Source organism: Vespula pensylvanica, chromosome 5, assembly GCF_014466175.1.
Source record: "Vespula pensylvanica isolate Volc-1 chromosome 5, ASM1446617v1, whole genome shotgun sequence".
Classification (NCBI taxonomy): Eukaryota; Metazoa; Arthropoda; class Insecta; order Hymenoptera; family Vespidae; genus Vespula; species Vespula pensylvanica.
The window spans coordinates 3,837,600-3,859,362 of NC_057689.1; the positions used below are offsets into that span (position 1 = coordinate 3,837,600).

The 21,763-nt window shown below is 34.7% G+C and overlaps 1 protein-coding gene across 8 annotated transcripts in view; it reads right to left on the minus strand.

Moving 5' to 3' along the window:
• Nucleotides 1-15,838, minus strand: part of LOC122629079 — a 58,593-nt gene extending 42,755 nt beyond the window's left edge. For all 8 annotated transcript variants that reach the window (XR_006327176.1, XR_006327173.1, XR_006327172.1 and 5 more), the window contains exon 1: nucleotides 15,242-15,838. Coding sequence is in view for 3 of the 8 variants with exons in the window: in XM_043812099.1 (XP_043668034.1) it covers nucleotides 15,242-15,493 (252 nt within the window). In the remaining 5 variants the exon portion in view is untranslated. The remainder of the gene's footprint in view (nucleotides 1-15,241) is intronic.
• Nucleotides 15,839-21,763: the final 5,925 nt, after the last annotated feature.

The following is a 21,763-nucleotide window of genomic DNA, read 5'->3' on the forward strand; positions in this document are numbered from 1 at the left end:
CACATCCGCCTAACACGCGGAAGGTCCCCGGTTCGATCCCGGGCGGAAACATTTTTTTACCCTTATGATGAAACTTATCAGAAAAATATATACGTTTATTCGTGATAGAGGGCTGACCTTCCGTAAAGAGATCATACCGATTGATAAATTTGAACGATCTTTTTACAGAATGGATCAAAAGTACATAAATGATGTTCGATATCAATTTTTCCAGATGTTTTACATTTTTTTTATTTTGATATTGTAAATCTACAAATCTAATTACGAGTCCAAAAAAAAAAGTCCCCCCCAAAAAAAAAAGAGCAATTGACATTTAATATCATCTAGCAATTTTTGTTTCACCTAAGGACTTTTGACCCACCCTGTATTATAAAATAATACTTATTAGATCTCTTTCGATTGTTCTGAGGTCACGAAATCTAGGTCGAATATGTTTAAACCTGTCTCGAATAAGAACAATTTTCATTTTTAAGTGTTAAACCAATGGCCTTTATACAGCAAGACGTTATTAATTGAAATGGATTATTTAATTTGATTATATAATGTTACTGCATGTCTTAAAAAAGAAAAGAAAGACGATGTTAATTACCCAAGTTTCTCCACTCTGCCTTCCCACCTCAACACCACCCCAACCCCACCACTACTTGAACTATATTTATCATCATACTTATTCCAGTTGACATGAAAATTCTTCGTAAAGTACAATCTTCCTTTCTCGGATGTATGACGCGAATTAAGTAGTTCCCGGCTATGTGACTTTAAAAATTCTATCTGTCAGGAATGCTTTTAATGAAACGAGATTTCCCTTGCGATCTCGTCAATCTAATTTTCTTATCGTACCGCATCTTCTCCTACTATCATAAATTATTCCAGAGTGAAACCGAAGAAACGTCAAGGTAACGCGTTAAAAATCGATAAATATCTCAGTCGAAAAAAGAAAAGAAAGGAAAAAAAAAAGAAGAACAAAGAAGGGAGGAAAAAATGAAAAAAAAAAAATAAATAAATAAATAAACAAATAAAAAAATTAAAAACAAAAATAGAAGAAAAAAGAAAAAATAAAGAAAAAAAAAGGAAAGAGAAGAAGTAACGAAAGAAGAAAAAACAATATTCGTTCCGCGCTATTGGCAAAAGACACGAGGACAAAGTTGAGGAACTATAAAGTTAGGAAAACGGTATTCGCGTAAGAGGTAACGGTGTGAATATTGAGGTTACAATAGACACACAATATAACCCGGAATTGTGGAAAGTTTTGGAGAATAAAGGATTGACCCGGATGCAGGACACGAGCTTTGCAATGTGAGCTACATGGAGCGGAGTGAAGAAAAGAGGGTCACCTCCGGTGAAGCTTTCGAGCTTCCAACTTACAATACTTTGTCTCGAGATAGGAAAACGCGCCTTAGACCGAGCCCTCCTGCATCTCTCCGAGCCTTCCTGGCTTGCTTACTTTCTTTCTTTCTTTCTTTCTTTCTTTTTCTACCTTCACCTTCGTGCCTTCCCGTTTCGAGCCGTCGTTCTTCCCTTTCATTCTCTATCCCAGATACTCGGGGATACATACAAATTTTATGAGCGTTGTCCTATCCCGGCCCAGAACTTCTCCACTACTTCAGTCAGACACAGACTTTACTTCTGCCTTTAGTTGTAGTCGCATATCACTTATACGACCTCGACAATGCACTCACCCTGAGATAGATACGTATATCTCGTAGATATTGTATCTACGTAAACACGCTACAAAATCTGGATTAATATGTTAAAAATGATGAAAATTTCGCTTACATGTTAACCCTTCGGAGTAAGAATTAATATTATAATCACGAAATCTCAACTCGTTCTTCATTAATTCTCTTTCTCTCTCTCTCTCTCTCTCTCTCTTTATCTCTCTGTCTCTGTCTGCCTATCTCTCTTTCTCGATCTCTCGATCTCTTAACCATCAAGTATTCAACGCGATTTTAATTATTTTCAATTTGAGAAAAGAAACTCGCGATGTAAACGACGATTAAAAGAACATTTCGCATTTAGCTCGAGTATCTTGAAATTATTGGAAAAGTCGTGTAATAACCGTTCGATATCACTGTACTTTAGAAAAACGTCAACAAGTAGATAGTCGTTTGATCATTTCCATCTTCAATTAAACATATCGTGAGTTTTAAGTAAACCGTTATTGACTTCGTTCCCTTTCAATAATTTTCTCTGAAACTTTTCTTCTTGTCGTTGTATGTCTCTTTTCTTATTTTCTCTCTCTCTCTCTCTCTCTCTCTCTTTCCTATTAAATCTAATATACGAAATATATGCAAATGTGCGAATAAATAGGTCGATAAGGTACAACGTTAGTTCGTTTTTTAATCTTAATTGGTAATTCGCTTGATTATAAGAGGAAGAAATTCACGTACCGCGTGCTTCCTTCTAACAATTTCTCCTCCTTTCATTAGTATCTACGACCTGAAAACTATTTAAGATTCGGTGTCTCATAATACTGTCATGATGAAAACCTATACTAGAAAGAAAACGAATAATTCTCATCAAGCATTTCTATTTGCGGCGATATTCCGCAAGTCGTTCTTTCGCAGCTCGATAAATTATTCGAACTTAAGTCCGAAGCTCGACTCCGTTTGAAAAGAATTAAACACGCTTTGTCCATCGCTGAAATTCTTATTAAATCCGTGGAAAAATTTTCAGCTAAAGAGAAAGAAAGAAAGAGACAGAGAGACAGAGAGAGAGAGAGAGAGAGAGAGAGAGAGAGAGAGAGAGAGAGAGAAAGAGAGAGAGAGAGAACAAAAAGAAAACAAAAATTGTGCAAATATCATGTAGGGTTTATATGCGAGAATCAAGAACGAGATAACATTACGTTATGAATAACGGAGCAGAGAGAACGTCGCTCGATAAAAAAAAAAGAGCTCCTCCTTTTTTCTCAAATTCACTGGATATAGAGAGAAACCGACATTCCCATGTATGTACGTACGTATATATGTATCTATGTATTGTATGTGAAGCAAAAAAGAAGCACTCGACCACGAAGTTTCCGTGCTTACGAAAAAAAAAAGAAAAGAAAAAAGAAAAAAGAAGAAAAAAGAAAGAAAAAAATTAACAAAAAAGAAAAAGATGAAGAAGATGAGAGGGAAAAGTAGACTCGGGGGAGGAGGGGGAGGTGGGGCGAAGGGAAGAGGGGAACACCTTGGCTTTCAAACTTCCCTGAGTCGATCTTAACCACCCTTCGCTTGTTTCGCTTTATTCCGTAGCTAGCTATGAAAATGTAATTTATAAAACGAATGAAAAATTAATCCACGTGAAATTTCATTCGATCTGTATAGAAAGATTCGTAGGAGGTAGAAAAGTTTTATAACGATCGAAAAAAAAAAAAAATCGATACGCTTCTTCGCAATAGAACAAGGTCTCAAGGTATTCTAAATTCTCTACATGAAGATCCAATAACATAAAGTATTCTGTAGTATGCATATATGTATAAAGGAGGGTGACACAGAAACGAACCTCTACCAGCTGTGGTATACTACACCTTTTTCGATACGATCCCTGAATACCGATCATTGTCTCGTCCATCAACGTCGATGAGCCAGATGGAAAGATCAAATGTTTGATTCTTTCACGAAAGAAAACTGGAAGGATAGTTGAAAAATTACGATATTTTCAACTAACTTATACAGTACCGAAACGTTATCCGCAGGAGATCGCTAACAAAATTAAAACGATTGTATACGTTTTATCGCGAATATATCCATAAAACGTTAATTCCATTTGTACGAATTCAATTAATTGTAAAATAAAAATAATCGAACGATTCTAAATTGTAAAATTCGAAACAATTCCTATAATAACTCTCCGACGATAGAAATTATTCTTTTTCCTCTCTGTCTCTGTTTCTCTCTTTCTCTATCTATTTATCTATCTATCTATCTTCCTCTCTTTCTCTCTTGATCGCGCATCGTTCGTAGAAAATACATATCTCGCGTCGACGCTGGCACACGTATCAACAGCACGTGGATATTATAACGCGCAGTCATGCATATGCGGCGACAGATGCATATGTGCAGCCGCACATAAGATTGCGCATACAGGTGCATAAATCGCGAATATATCTTCGCGTGGCTCTCGCTCGTGTTATCTCTGAAGCGGCTCTCGCTTCCTTTATCCGTAGGAAAAACACTGACCCTTTATAAACATATATATATGCGCGTATATACGTGTGTGTGTATATATATATATATAGACACATACAAACATATATATGCTACCTAAAAAATACTACCTAAGCTGACGACATTCATCCAGCATAGTTTTCACCGTGTAAACTACCCGTACCAAAGCTTTATACAAAGAATCCCTACGCTTTAGAGAGAAACGTTCCTTCTTAGAAACTATAATAATACTTTCTCTCTCAATGTTTCTCTTTGTTAATTATATCCTCGAAAAGGAAGTACGTCGAATGCAATATTTAATCGACTTAACAAACTCATTTCTTACGTACGACGAACTAACTTTGGCGCTGAACAAATATATCCTTGTCTTCGATGTAATGTTGCTTCACAACTTGAAAAGAATTTTTTAGCGCTATACAAACAAGAGGGAAAGAGATAATAGAAAAGGGGGAACGAACACAAATACGAACAGATGGCACGAAGGGCTTCTAAGTCGTAAGAGGGAAAATCTACGAAGAACGGAGAACTGGTGAGACTAACGTCTCTTATGATAATGATCTTGGAAATTCGTGAGATCCGAGTCGTAATAAGCGTTGGTAATAAATGAAGACGATATCCCCTTTTCGTGCGAAACGAGAACGAATCGCCGTTTATCGCTGTTCTCCTTTAGTTTCACACCCTTCGAAAACTTCGAGTAACTTTTTTTTTCCAACCACAGTAAACACAGATTGTGTTCTTAACACCCGAACGTTCAAACTGTCCTAGAACTTACCTTACTCTATCTAAGAAATGATACTAAAAGCAATTGCTTTTAACTGAGATTTAGATCGAGCAGTTTCCTAAAATAGATTGAAATATCTTATTTACCAAATGAGAGTACTTTCTGAACTTTTAACGAAAACAAATGAGAGTACATTGTAGTACGGTATGAGGATATATTTTATGTATCCATATTCGATAAAACGAAAAAGCTTTTTTCAGATATTTATAATTAACACGTTGTATGCCTTGGGGAATCTCCGATTACCGGTATTTTATTTTACAAATTTCATTTAAAACGTTTTGAACAATTCTTCTTTCAACGTTTATAAAATTAAACGTACACTTTCTAACAAAAATAAAGTCTATAATTTATGCACGAACAAAAGTACGAATGTTATTCAATTTAGTATTACGTATATTGATTTGTACAAAATTGATTCGACCAGATTAACGCGCTAAATCAATTGTTTAGGGAATTTATTCGGGACGTTAATAATTTTTTAAATAATTTCAACCTGACAATGTACGTCTCTTTTCTCATCGAGGATGTCATTCGATCAATTCAATTGATTTACATTCGTGAAAAGGCGAGCAAATTCGCACTCGGAGCTTGCGTGATCCAAGCTACTTTGATAAAGGTTCTTAATATGCTTTCATTGGCATACCAGCTATTGCATATATGCGTGTATCCATGCACATATGTACGTCGGAACACCACTACATAGAAATTACAAAAACGATTGAAGCGTACGCTGACCCTTCTTCCACTATTTCCTTCCTTCGTATACTTTTCGTCGTGTGTCGACCGAACGGCTGACACGATAGCAATGAAAACGAAAAGAACAAAGATTTTCTTCGGATTTCCCCGGAATCTAATTCGTTGTTGAACGTACGCAGTCAACGTGAAACGGCTTTACGTGAAACGTTAGCACAAAGCTATTATTTCTCTCTTAGGTTTTTTTTTTATACCTCCAAGCGATCGCTTTGAAGTCACTAGAAAATATATATTGCAACGTAGACAATATATATATATATATATATATATATATACACACACACACATATATATATAACGAATTATACTGTTTTTCGACAAGAAACTCGTATATAAATGATTTTTTTAACATATCTTTAAATCACAATGGTCGATTGCGACGATGAATTTTTTGATCGCACAAAAATATGAAAAAAAAAGAAAAAAAAAGAACAAAAAAAAAATCAAATAGAAAAAAAATAACGCTCCCACGATAACTACATACATTCGTTCTGTTACTATTTGTACTCGACGAAACGAAAAACAGGGGGAGTGAGAGAGAGAGAGAGAGAGAGCGGTATGATACAATCGTTTTCCTATTTAGCACGGAGAAATCAAATCAACGTCGAGCACAGCCGCAATCGTGACAGGACGTGTGTTCGGTTTTTTTGCATCGCGTGCGAACGGTATACACACACACACACACACACCACACCATGCATGCATGCATATATACTTACATACTTACATACATGCATATAACATACATACATACATACCTATTTCGAGATATAACAAAAATTAGAAGAATAAAAGAGTCAAACAAATGTTCATTCGCGATTTAACGAGTATTATGGGATAGAACGAGTTAAGAATTTCATAGTGTAAAAGCGGAATAAATCATGACAAAAAAAAATGAACGTATATATCTATATGTATTTCTTGATCGTTTCAGCTCGTTTATCATCGAAAAGCTTTTGGAATACGTTTAGATCCTTCAGATGCGTTTCTGCATTTGGCAATGGACGTCGCTTAACACATGTATAATCGCGTGTATACGGAGAAGGATAGGCCTAGATCACAGTAACAAGCATATTGCTACGGTCTGCTCGATACAAAGCGCATCCAAGCAACCAACGTTCATGCAGGCTTATCGGCTGGACTATTGCACGCCGTTACCGATGTTACTGCAACGATTACGGATTATTTGTTGCTGACGGCGAATTAATCGTTGGCGGACACCTATGCCTATATAACCATAGTGTTATCTGCTTTCGAACGTCGCGATAACGTTAACCAATGTATTAAAAAAAAAAAAAAGAAAGAAAGAAAGAAAGAAAGAAAAAGAAAGGAAGATCACATTAGAAATTAATCTTCGATACCATACCTACAATTATCTAAGTAATTAATTATTATCACAATGATCCCGTCAAGATCCGGATTAATGAGAGATATTCATTATCGAATACCGCGAAGTGGCTTGGGCTATCGTGCTATCTGGACTTGCAAGAAGAGCGTGGCTAATTAATTGCGCGGTTAAACGCTGAAGCAGCGTGAAAACGTTCGGCCGAAGAATGGCGCGTTACAGTGAATTAGACAGACGCAGTCCCACTTGGACAGTCTCATAAATTGCTTCGCGCCCATAAAGGACTAGCTCCTCGTTTATCATGCGCTTTCTTGCCCACCATTTCCGACGGCATCGCTAGAGAAATATTAAGCGAAGTACATCGGTACTCTCTTGGAAAGATATTCAATAAAATGAAATATTCAATTTAGCCAAGTTCGCTTCGTTTTCAATAACATAAAAGTAATCATAGATAATCGTATCGAAAGCGTAAATTGATAAACGAGAAATCGAATGATTACATTTAGATCGAGAAGAATTATAAAGATATAAGTTCTCTTATCATTTCAACAAAACAAACATCGAAGTTATATAGGGAAATAGAAAAAAGAAAACAAAAAAACAAACAAAAATTTGCGTGAGGAATTATCTAACCGACTAATCGGGTAATAGATGAAATTTGGCCAAAAAGTAAAATAAAATAAAAAAGAGCGTGCAGAAAAAAAATAATAGCGAAAAGAAGGGTAACGTTGTCACGTAACACATTAGTTTCCTCCTCTTGGCAGAGAATGCTTTATGTGTATGTATCTGAAGCTGGGCATCATAAATCGTAAAAACATCCGTAAACGCCGGCCACTTCATTTTTCATCTCCTTTGCCTGTCTCCGGGATGATACAGGAACGAACCTCCTAGCTATGTGAACCGCGAACGTGCTGATCTATTCTGACGGAACTTTCGATTGACGAGGTATATACGACAATGACGACATTTCATCGTACTCCTCGTTCCTTTATTTATATAAAATTTTCCAAAAAATAAAAAAAAAAGAAAGAAAGAAAAAATCTCTCTCTCTCTCTCTCTCTCTCTCTCTCATCGCGAAATTAATAGTCATGAAAATATCTATCATTCGTAGATAAAAGATAAAGCAGAATCCTCTCGTACGAGGAATCCGTCGTCCTTATTCTTATGGAGAAAACATGTTATCCGTGAGTGGACAATCATAAATCGTACGACACATACGTAAACGTCCTGCGTTTTCGTTTTTCATCGTCTCTATTGTCTCCCAAGGGATACGATGATGGACTCGATGTATACACGAACCGACAAGGGCTTTAAAGAATACCACCTTTTTCTACAGAGAGAAAGCTAGCTCCTTCATTCTCTCGCGCGTGCGCTCAATACATAAAAATAATGAAAGAAACGCGCGCGTACGTCACCCTCGCTTGGCCCCAAGTGCTTTCTTCGAGATCGATAGCCGTTTCAAAGAGCCGCGAAAAAATCATATAGGAGCCGTCGTTCGCACGCGTGAGATATTATCGCTCAATTACGACGCGATTTTGTGCTCTCTCTCTCTCTCTCTCTCTCTCTCTCTCTTTTTCTCTCTTTCTCTTTCTCTTTTTTCTTTTTACTTTCTCCCTTATTCTCTGTAAGTGCTACGAAAGAAGAATGCTGACTACGCGACGAGACGTTCGTGTAGATCGAAATCTAGCTCTTGCACGATTAAATAAAAATACTAAGGGCATTGTTTCTGATAATAATATTAATAATAATAATAATAATGATAATAATAACAATAATAATTATAATGATAATGATAATGATAATGATGATGATGATGATGATGATGATGATGATGATGATGATAACAAAACAATATTAATAATAATAATTTTAATATAACGCATATACTCGCGGTTGTCATCTATTGCCAGTTTATCCTAAAAACCTAAAAACCCTCTGCACTTTTCTTTCTTATTTTTTCCCCCTTTTTTCTCTTTCTCCCTACCCCCTCTCTCTCTCTCTCTCTCTCTCTCTCTCTCTTTCTATCTATCTATCTATCTATTTATCTATCTATCTCTCTCTCTCTCTCTTTGTCTGTGAAGCGTAGAGAATTTTCGTGTAATTAAGGCTGCTACAGAGTTATGCAGTGTTCAAGCTAGGGAATGAACGCTCGTGCATATAACCAGGTAGTAGATACGTGTATACGCGAGCGAGTTATGCACCAGGATGACTGATAACAGCGCGCACATTCGAACGCAGTCACGCATGTTTAAACGGTCCAATATCTCGCACATGCCGCATGGTAATTAATGACAGGTGCAGACTTGCATCTAAGAGAAAGAGAGCAAGAGAGATCGATTTGTTTAACGTCTTTCTCCTTTTCCGTCAATTCTCCTCGTTGCGAAGAGTCGAAAGAAAGAAAGAGAGAGAGAGAGAGAGAGAGAGAGAGAGAGAGAGAGAGAGAGAGAGAACAATGCCTTTCTAAATCATGTTCATGAAATGTAAAAGTCACGTTGAAAAGGAACAAAAAATTCAATGGCATAAAGTAGGAACGTGCACGGGCATACAAGAAACATCATCTTTAGCGAAATTTTGAGCGACGTGCGACACGTAATTTCGAAGACGAGAACACATTTGTAAATGCATGCAACGTGTTTGCTAATCGGACGGAGAATTCGTCATAATCAATGACAATTAACGTATGCGTCATCAAGATAAATGAATGTTGAATCTTATCGAACTCGGTAGAGATATCTCGGACAAGGTAGAAGAATTTATAATATCATTAACATGACAAAATTCGTGATACCCTTAACGTTGTAACTCTTTATATAAATATAAAACAAAAGGACAAAGAGGAAAACTTTGACAAGGAAAAATGTAAAAAAGTTTAAAAATTATCCATACGAGAAATCCTTCAAAACTATAATACGAAACTCGTTACATAACGAAGCTACATAACGTTATCAAAAACATGACCTAAAAATTATTTCACTTTGCTTTTTCCCATTTCGTCTTAATAATTTTGTTTTCTTTTTGTTGGAGTTATCGTCGTTGAATACCATTCATAAATGTTACTCAACGAAAAACGGTAAACGTACACAGATGTAATTTAATTAAAATAATCCGGTACCGATGATGATTCGACCTTTTTTGTTCTCCTTTTTTTTTTACATTTTTTTTTTTTCACGCAACATCCCAGTACGCTCAAGTTGGAAATAAGCCAGAACGAAAAGGACCGCTGTGGTACCGAGAGTTATTTGAGGTTTGACCGCAAAACCAAACAAATGCTCGAAACGAATCAAGTTGGCAAACGGCAAATGTTTTACCAACCGATCATCCATCGCTAAAAGTTTCACAAACGAATCTACATAGGTAGGAAGGATGAAGGAGCGAGGAAAGTACTTGTTTGTATTTCCTCTTTCGTATTGCGGCCTCTTTTCCCCTCTCTTTCTCTTTCTCTCTCTATCTCTCTCTCTCTCTCTCTCTGTTCCTTTTCCTTTCCCTCTTATCTTCAGTCCTATCAGCCGGCAGAGATTTTCGAGTGTGAAGATGTTTGTTTAGTGGGGCCACGGAAAAGCAGCAACACGGTACCGGGCCAGCTCGCGCTTATGTAATATTCAAAAGTGTAGCTAGTGGTTATCCTAATTAAAATCTCCAGACACTCATCTTCCCGGTTAAATTCTCTCGAGCTTTCCGGCTTTCACGATATTTTCCGTTTAAATTGACGCGACGGAGAAAAAAAATTCACAGTCACGTTTCTTTGTTATGTTTTCCCATTATATCTCGTAATATAGTGCTGTGAATAATCTTATGTAATATTAACAATACCGGTTCGCGTTACGAATTGTAAACTTTATCCACTGTTTCTATTAACGAATCGGAATCGCAAAATAATGAGTTTTCTTTCGGATAAAATTAATATCCCGTAAGAATTAATTTTTTCTCTAATAATAAAAATCAATTGTTTTTAAGAAATGTATAATAAATGATGGTGGTCAGGAAAATTCTGTTTTCAACCGAACGAAACGATACATTAAACATACGTTTCTAGAAATGTTCGATGTTTGGAAACGCATGGAAATACCCAGTGTATCTGCATACATGACTTTTTATTCTAACGAAAAAGCCTTATCTTTTTCCTTTCGATAGTGAAACAGGTGGTAACTGGCCGAATGAAAGCCGTCGAGTGAATAATGAAGAAGGAAAAGGGCTAGAAGAGAGGACGGAAAAAGATCACTCAAGAGTGTATCCATGTATACACGGATGCGCGTGTGTATTAATGAGAAATAGAAAACGACGAAGAAAAAGATAGAGTGAATAGTAGATAGATAGAGAAGAGGAATGTAGAAAAGAGTTAAAGAGAGAGAGAGAGAAAGAGAGAGAGATGAGAGGGAAGAAGAGAGAGAGAAAAGCTCAGTTCCAACGCTATTTGAATGAAAATCGAGCCTTCCAGTGCTACCAACCACTCGAGTTGGCTTCAAGCTTTTCGATGGTTCGATTCGCGTTTTATCCGGAATAGTGCGTTGAAGCAAAAAAAAAAAAAAGAAAAAGAAAGAAAGATAAAGAACAAAAAAGAAAAAACGAAGGAAAAAAGAAGAATAGAACGAAAGAATTATTAGATGTGAACCAAACTCGACAAAATTTCCACACATCGAAATCGTTTTCACGGTTTGTTATATATAACCGAGATCATTATATTTCGATTGTTCGCGAGAAACGAACTGATAGTGATTTATCTAAACTCAGTTTAACTTAGGCACGCGGTACCGTATCGGACGGAAGAAAATAATTAACGAGCGTTCGGACTTTCGATAATGATTAATTGAACGGACGAAATAAATGATCGAAGAAATTACTTTGTAGATAACATGTCGTAGACATTTCAGTAATGCCAATAGTATGAAAACACGTACATATAATACAATGCAAAAAATGTTCTCTCGCAGAGGCCTGATGAAATTTGATTATGCAAACTTCGCATCAAAAGCATTCCTCATTATGTAAGCGAAGCACATGTATTTCACGCGTATATCTAACATATACTAAAAGCTCGTGTCACATATGTACTCTTTATAAATGAAATTTTTTACGAAAGAACGTGCATTTCGAGATATTAATGGCGCATCATGTTTCCTTATTCTTTACGATCTTTTATTACGCACGTAAATTTTTCTATTCTTCTTTCATAATTCGTAAGAATGTATGAATAAATACTTGATTTACGTTAAAATATTTTTTATTACAATGTATGTCTGCGTGTTTTAAAAATGAAAGGAAAAAAGAGAGAGAGAGAGAAATATTACGACTATTTTATATAAATTAAAATATTTTTAATAAAAAGTATATCTTGAATTTAATGGCTCTTTAAAAAGTATACAGGGCTGATAACCAACTGGCATACTAATTGAAGAGGTTAACGCGATTATCTCTTAACCTTCTGCGGTATTTGCAAGCTGAAAGCTAGTTCATTAGTCGCTTTTGAAGAACGCCGATTAAAGTACTGTCGCAGTAGAAATAATACTTTTCTGACACGCGCAAATAGAAAACAGAGTGGATTTCGTAAAATAATATGCAATTTCATCGAAATAATTTCAAATAAATTTACTGCGATTATCGAAAATCGACCTTCAAAAGATACGAAAAAAAAATTGGGGACAGAGAGAGAGAGAGAGAGAGAGAGAGAGAAAGAGACGAAAAAAAAAATAGAAAAGAACAAAAATATTTATTTCGCGTACTAAAATCATACTTTCATCGTACGATATGAAAGATGCGGCATTACTTTTATGTCGAGATATTCTTTATTTGCAGCATCGAAAGTAAATCTCGTATAAAAAAAATCGATTCGTTCGCGTTGATACCGAGTTGACATGCATCGACAGATAGATGGATTTATTCTTGTTTGAACTATGGACCTTTAAAATCACAGGTACGTGTACTATAAAAGATCGAAAGCGGAGGGGGGGATGTATATGAAAAAACATTCGGACGACGAACGTTGAATTCGTGAATATCCCTAGCGAATAACTTGACAATCAATTTCAAAAGATTTTTCTTGGAGATAAATAACAAAGGAAATCAAACGATCGAAGAAAATCATGTAAAAAGCTTAGCTGCCGGATGCAACATTTAACAACATAGATAGACGTGATGCGCGACCTACGCGATTCGGTGATACATAATTCAGAAACCACGTTGTTGGCTGTCAACGACATTGACATGCATGTCACGTCATACTGGAATTATACCCCGTTACATTATAATGGTAACGCGGCCAAACTTGAGGTTACAAATCTGAGAGCTACAGGAAATGAAGATGCCAGAACCCATTTCCGCGTAACGACGATGGAATACTTTGAACGCGAGATAAATATGTGTACTTACTTTGCGATCTTTCAAATACGATATACTGGGTGTTCGATTTAACGATCGCTACGATTTTTCAAGCACTTCCGGTAATGTGACCCCTGCCCCCTCAAAAAAAAATACTTTAAACAAAAAATCAGTGCTCGATCGTCAACAGATTACATAAGTAAAAATTGCAAAAATAATCTATCTATTTTTTCAAACTGCTATGCTAAACACCCGGTATAATATACACGTGTATATGTGTGTGTATATGTATATGTATATATATATATATATATAAAATTTGTATTCGTATATCGATAACACGGTGTTTTTATTTTCTCACGATCGTTCTGATTACGATTATAAGATTTTTATTCTCGATTTTGCACTTTTCCTTTCGCTTTTCTTCGATGACGAATACATGTTGTAGAAACGATCGCACAATGCCAGGAAAATCGTGAATTGCGACGACGTTTACATCGAGATCGATCGGCTTTTATTCCTCAACTACTGCACTCGTCGCGTCGGTGGAAACGGTTACTCGATAACAATTGTTTGCACACTTCCATTTACGATCTGAATTTTCCATGCCGCTATTCCATTCGTACGCCAACCATTACCGTTGCCAACATCGTATAATAAATATCATGAACTCAATTTTATGCGCTATCGTTCCTTTGTATCGACGTTATCAAAAAAAAAAAAAAAGAATAAATAAATAAATAAATAAAAAAAAATTAAATAAAAAAAAAACGTCGGTCCATAATATACTTTAATTATTTTGCTCATTGTAATCCGTAAGCGTAAAATTCCTATTTAACTGGAAACTGAATCAAAAATAAAACAATACAATTGGAAATAAATTGTCATTTCTCGTTGAGCGATAGCATTCTCGCAAATAGTTGGACAAGCGAATATCACAGATTTTCATTAGCAAAGGGAGCAATAAACGCAAGCAGAGCTTTTTCAGTATTTTTAATATCACACGATAATAAGGTTACAAAATATCCTTTACTAAACAGAGTTACCACAAGTACCGTCCTATAAAAATATACGTATAAATACAAACTTCCAATAAAAAAATTGAGGAAAAACGAAAAGAAAAAGAATTGAAAGGAAAACTTGACGTCAGCTGGTAACTTTATTGTCTTTGCCTGTAGGTGTGTACGTGTGTGAGTATGTGTGCGTGTGCGTGTGCGTGTGCGAGCGAGAAAAAGGAGAAAAATGAAATTCGTTCGTTTTATTCGAATGAAAATTTCTTCCGGGAAAGTCTAAAAGAAGAAAAAAAATTTAATGGAAGAACGAGCATGGTGTGGGATCGATATCGAATCGTACGCTCTAACAGTACCCATCGAGATATGTGAAACGTTCAAAAAAATCTTATTGCTTCGATAAAGTTATCCTTACGGGCATCGTGTGTCGAATCACTTTGCCCGAAGCGCATGGTCTAGGTCGAACTGGAAGCCAAGCAAGCCGATTTGACGCTCGATTTCGTTACTCGAGAAGCCTATTCTACAGCAACACGAAACATTCTTGTCCCGTTTAATGCGTTCCACTTCCTCTTTGTTTCGAACGACATAGAAATAAACCTTGAATATATAATAATGATTTCCCTACAACGTGATAGTAAATACGTACGTGTGTAAAGTGTATTAAAATAAAGTCGAATGAAACGGTATTACGATCTTATTCACACCTTACATTGCACGAAACCTTATCTACGAAACAACAAAGACCACTTATCTTTATCAACTCCGTAAATTCAGTATAATTAGACAAAACGTTTGACGAAGGATAACGTTTCACGTTTAACGATAATAATACTTTGTTAATTGAATACTCTTTCCATTTTTTTTTTTTTTTTTTTTAATCACTTACTGTTCGCCTAAGTACAGTCCTGACAGTCTCGACTTCCTGTCTTGTTGGCCAACGTGCGTAAACGACGCCACTGAGGAGGATAATGAAAACACCGATCCAGATCGTCCACGCAACAACATTCTTCGTTCTTGCTAATAGCTTCTGTGCAGTCCTCGTAGATATAACCTCTTGCGTTGGTATTTCCAGCTTTTGAGCTTTCCTTAAGATATCTTGCAGCCGACGCTTCGCTTGTTCCACATCAGGTACCCCCATTTCCTTTATTTTATCGCGTCTCAATAACCCTTCGTTCTCCCTATGAAATCTTGATGCCCTTTAATCGCACTCTTGTTTACGAGTGATTATACCTCAACGATAGAAGCGTAAAAAACTCGTAAGATCATTGCATTTCATACCCCTCTATTCTGGAAAAAAAAAAATTAATTTCCTCTTCCATTTTTTGAGCGTCCTCTTTTTTTCAATATTTTATCGAATTTTCAATTTCGATTCGTCCAAAAGCCTCCTCTCATCTTTATTCCTTTCAAAAATCTCAACGTAACACACAAATAAATATTTTGCTTCGTTCGTTATTGGATATAGAAATAAAAAAAAAAAAGAAAGAAAGTAAAAGAGTAGAAAAAGAAGGACGAAGTAGAAAAAGAAGAAAAATCAAATCAATTTGTCAAAAAAAATTTTGATTACACGAACGGTTTGCGACACTACAGCGATCGATCGAAACCTAATCTTAACGTAGGAAGTTCATTTCTCGATCTTCGTTTGTAATCGATTTTGGGATTATATCCAGCGCACTACGGTAATTACCTAACAATTCTGATATCGATCTCTCTACGAGGATAATGCATACGGAAACCCATTCTAATTTCCACCCTTCCAAAGATTCGACCCACTTTACTCGTAACTAGGATTAAAGGTTCGTTCGCGCGATGGACGCGTCGACGAACCGACGCGCTATTGTGCTTAATCATTTTCTAATCCGTTCTCCGTCGTGCTATTATTTCGATTCCTGAAAGTGGAAAATCCGCGTCCCGTAATTTTTGTCTTACATTTATGTCATATAGTAAAATTTATATCTAGGTGTCGTATATAATGAAATATATCTCGTGTGGAAATTTTAGAATGGATTTTTTTCCCTTCCTTTTTCCTTTCTCTCTCTATCTTTTTATTTTTTTTTTTTTTTATATCTTTTTTCTTTCTTTCGGATTTTCGTTATACGGTGCGAAAAAAAATCTTCATCGAATCTTCGAAAAAAAAGTTTGGAAGTTTGCGAAAGGAAGAAAAATGAAAAAATAGAAAAAGAAAAGAAAGAAAGAAAGAAAGAAAGGGGAAAAAAAGGAAAAAAGAAAGCACGGTTTATACTCTAAAAGAACTTAACTCCTCATGCACGAAGAAAATATATCTTACGACGATCAAAAGCGAGCTAACTGTGAAAGCGTACCAAAGAAGCTTCACGTTGGATATGTTCGAATATATTTTCCATTAAAGTTTCTTAAGCTCAGTGAGTTTTCTTAAAATATAATACATACTAAAGAGCGGATATCGAAACTGTAAAATCTACCGATTCTCATTAATTTGTACGAATCAACACGCGAATAAGTTAGAACTCGTTAATTAAAGTAAATATACGACTGTTACGATATACGAGCCTTGAGAAGAGTTCTACTCTGACGAATCCTCGATCCACTCTAAAGAGATGTTTGCCAATTCATAAGTATTTCCTTTTCCAAAGACTAATTTTAAGAGGGATCCTTTCGTGCAGTCACTGTACAAAAAGTCCAGTAATCCAACATGGAGTATAATGCCCTTCTAACAGATACTGACTGAGTTTACTATATTTACACACACATATACATATATGTATATTTCTCTATATACATATACGAACACACATGTTAACTTTTATATGTTACTGTTGGTAAGGATCAAAATTAAATCTTCGATTTAGTACTACTATCTCCATACGTGACATCAAATAATTACTGGTTTAATAAAGTTAATAAATTCGAATGTAACAATCGTTATTGGCAATGACCAGAAACGATGCGATTGGATTTTAAATTAAATTGGACTAGGAAGGTACCAACGATAAACATATATTAATTACACATCATGCCTCATTATCAACAAATATCGATCTAATTAATTAGCAAAGTCCCTTTCACAATATTCACGATAAATTAATTTTCAAATCTGTTATAACAAACGTACGCTAAATTAATCGATCACTTTGAAAAATAAGTCAATGTCATTGTTTTCTCACCGAGAAGAGGCTTTTCGAATATGTTACGAACAAATTGAAATGTTGTTCATTCTCTTACTCGATAAGATTATTCTTCTCACGTGTTTCAGACACTTTTATTCATAGATAAATATCTTTTTTTTTTTTTTACATTTGTAGGAAGCGTTTTTATTTACTTGTTCATTTATTTATTCCTTTTCTTTCTTTTTCTTCTTCAGATTTTTATTTTTTATTTATTTATTTTTTTATTTATTTATTTATTTATTTTTTATTTTTCTTTTTTTCTCTATAAAGCCTCTTCTCTTTAGGCTATTCCCGCGTATTTGCCATCACGACAGGTAGTCGTGCCTTTGTGTTATGACGCGTCATTGAAGAAAACGTGAGAGAAGGAAACTATGTGTGCGCAGCCTCTCGATGCAAATCACGAACAACTACTTCCCGATCACGAGCCGATCCTGGACGGGCAAGAACTGTCCGACCTCGACGAGGGTAGCTACCCTTATAGATATAAGACAGATAGCTTGCGCATGTGCACTAATATGTTGCGCATGCACGATTCAAACGGGCCGTACCGCATCTTCAACGTTGCAGATCCAAAGCTGCAGTACCGTTCGAGCCACTGCTATGCTTCAAAATGATGTCGCTGAGGTTTCGAATCTATTAGGTCTCTCTATTCAATGAGATTTCAAATCAAAAAATGCATCGATCAACGAAATCTTTTATTTTCTTTATCTTTAAGTGAAATTCGATCGAATTGACTTAATCTTTGAAACAATGATAATAAAATACGCAAAGGGATCAAAAAACGAGTACTAATTTTTTATCTTTCATTTATCAAAGAAAATTTTTCCGTTTTCTCTCTCTCTCTCTCTCTCTTTTTTTTTTTTTTTTTTTTGAATGAAACTTCCTTCCTTATTTCTTTTGCTCGCAAAATAAATATTCGAATACTTAGAAATACGAAGCAATTATTCTTCCCCGATCGTGCAATGGACAACAATAAGAGTTATAAATGCGAAAGGCCAAGAAAGCGAAGAAAACGAAGGGACAAAATAAGGAAGGAAGGAAGAAAGGAAGGAACGAAAAATAATGTTTCTCATGCACAGATCGCGTTATATGAAATTGATGCGAAAGATTCCCCGCGTGCTCAATCACTCGCGAAGATAACGAGATCGTTAATTAGCGTACGAGTTACGTTTTCACAAAGGGAGAGGGAGTTTTGAGGGAACAATGCCAGGAAGAGAGGAAAACAAACGTAGAAGAAGAATACTTCTATATTGTGCATGTTTAAAAGGGGAGCGTTGCGTGAAAAATAGAAAAGCATAAACAATTCGAAAGGATATATATATATATATATATATATATATATATATATAACGTAAGAAAACTCGACAAGAGAAAATAAGAAAAAAAAGGAAACGAGGAAAATAGAATGAAAACAACTTGAATTCGCGAAAAGGAATGCAAAGCTGGTCTACGTAAATACCTAACGTTCGTCGTAAATGTAAAGGAGAAATAAGATAACAGGATCTTTTAATTAGCGCGTGAAATATGACGGAAGTAAAAAAATCTGCGAACAAAAGTAAAGTGAAAAAAATATCGAAAGCTTTAGACTTCGATACGGACTTTACCGTTCCTTTTTTTCTACATACTTTTACTGGCAACTACCATGAAAGCTCATTTAAAAATGATTACTCAATTACGATATCTTCATACAAGATGAGGATAAAGAAAAAAAGCTGTGATATATTCTATTCTAGATTTATCAACTCTGATATCTAATTATGACATTTTTAAGGGCAACCGAAGAGAATGGAAAGATCACGCGAAAGATGGAAGAGAGTAATAATGGCCATAAAAAGGCCATAAATTAATGAGAAAAAAGCGATGCAGAATGGGAGGAAGGAAATAAAAAAAAAAGAAAGAGAGAGAGAGAGAGAAAAGAAAAGAAAAAAAAAAAGATGTGACAAAGGAATGTTCTCAAAGATAAAAAGGGAAGATAAGTAAAAAGAGTCGATTAGTATGCTAAATTCTAATCAAACGACAGTGCAATCTACTGTGAAATCACAAGCAGACAATGAGACCACATGCAATCACAGATTTTGAAAAAGAGACGCGTAATCGACGATTTAAAAAAAAAAGAAAAAGAAAGAAAAAAAGAGATTAACAAAAACAAAAAAAAACAGAAAGAAAAAGAAAAATAAAACGAAGTAGATTGTATAAACGCGTAATACGAAGGAAAAAAGTTTGTGTGGAATAAGTGGCGGAAAGTGCGCGAAAAAGTGGCATACCGGAGTTACCTTGAATGTAAACGAGCTTCATCGAGTTTAACGTTTCAGAAAAAAGGAGATACATAAAGAAGAGTAACGTAAAGTAGAAAACGATGCTGGTGAAAAATCGGGGCAGAGAAAAAAAATAAATACGGTGAAAGAATTGCCGTCTTATAGAATAAATACAATCTTATAGAATAAATGTTTTACGGAAGACTTATCTATTTATATGCAACGAAAGATTTGTAAAATATCTAATTGCGCTACACGAAAATAATAAAAACATAGTAATGGAAATGATACGAATTTCATGATCTTGTTTCAACCTTGATCAATATCAGGTACTCGAACGTTTGTCAATAAAGCGCCAAAAAAAATCTACGACCAGTTGAAACAAGTCTTTATGCGTTCTAGACGGTCGTTTATTATCTAGAAAAGTCGCTCGATGGATTGAACGAAATTACGATAATTCATTGCATAGTTTAAAGATGCCTATCTTTCTAAAACGCAGTATCGCACGTACTCTCTTCTCTTCCTCCTTTCTCTTATTCCTTCTTTGTGATCTTCTACCTTCTTTGTTAAAAGGTGAAGATCTTAACGCTTTATATAAATGTTAAAAAGAGAGATAAACGGCAAAGGAAGAAACGTCGTGATATATATAACTAGTAACATTTAGTAAAATTTATAAAATATTCGATATATGTATATTATATTCGTATATGTTTAAATAAAATTATGCAGTCAATGAGTTTAGTAGTAAAAATTATAAATTAAACGCATTAATGAGTAAATTATTATCTTCCTATAACTAATTAGTAATTGCAAAAAAAAAATATTCACGTATACTTAATAATGTTATAAACACACTTAGGTTTTAATAAATATATTTCTCGTGATTTATCTTGTCTGTGATTAAATGTCTCAGCAGATATTTATTCTAATTTGATAAACGTATTATGTACTAAAACTAAACTCGAAAAATTGAAAAGTTTCAAATATTGATGTTAAAGTTAAATCTAAAATACAATGCACTAAATTGTGAATTGCTTATTTCAAATTATCATTATCATGAAGAAACAAAGATAAAGAAAGATATACAAAAATTATAAAGAGAAAAATAATAAATAACTATAATGGTTATGATTTTTTGACTTACTACTTATGAAGTTCTGCGATGGCTCCAATATATCCCCACTTGAGGTAGAAAGGTAGATTGCAATTGTATTATGTTGACATCAAGGTATGTTGAAATGCCAGATTGTTGATTACACTTATATACACTGAATCTAGTAACTCGTAAATATACATATAATTCTATATCAAAGAATCTCGACTGCACTAAATCACCAAACACTCACTTTATATCACTGATTTTAATAACATATATTTAATTAATTATTCACTACCTCGCTCGTAGCCACTAATAATTCAATAAAAAGGTAATGCTAAATATAGAAACAAACGATATAATAAAACACGTTTCTCGTAGATAACCTTCGTAAATAACTTCAACTACATCCCAAAAGAAGTTTTCTAATATTTTTAATTTAAATTATTAAATTTATATTTTACACGCACGCACACACACACACACGTATATATATATATATATATATATATATATACATATATATATATGTGTATATATATATATATATATTGAATATATATTGAATGTGTATAGAATCTATTTGCTTAACATATTAACAGTAGTACTTGCACTGATTATTATAATGCAAATACACGATATTATGTAAAAGTGAATTTTATAATACTGAATCACGAAGGAGATTTTAGTAGCGGGATGATAAGAACCAATCAGGGCCGAAGAATTTTAGTAGCGGGATGATAAGAACCAATCAGGGCCGAAGAGTTTTCTCGAATTCTTGTTATACTTCAAGATTATATATCTTTTGTTTTTTACAATGGAATATTATAAAAATAACATATATATTTTTAATGTAAAAATATCATAACATTTTGCAAAGCACGATTATTAAAACTGAAAGTTGAAAAAAATAT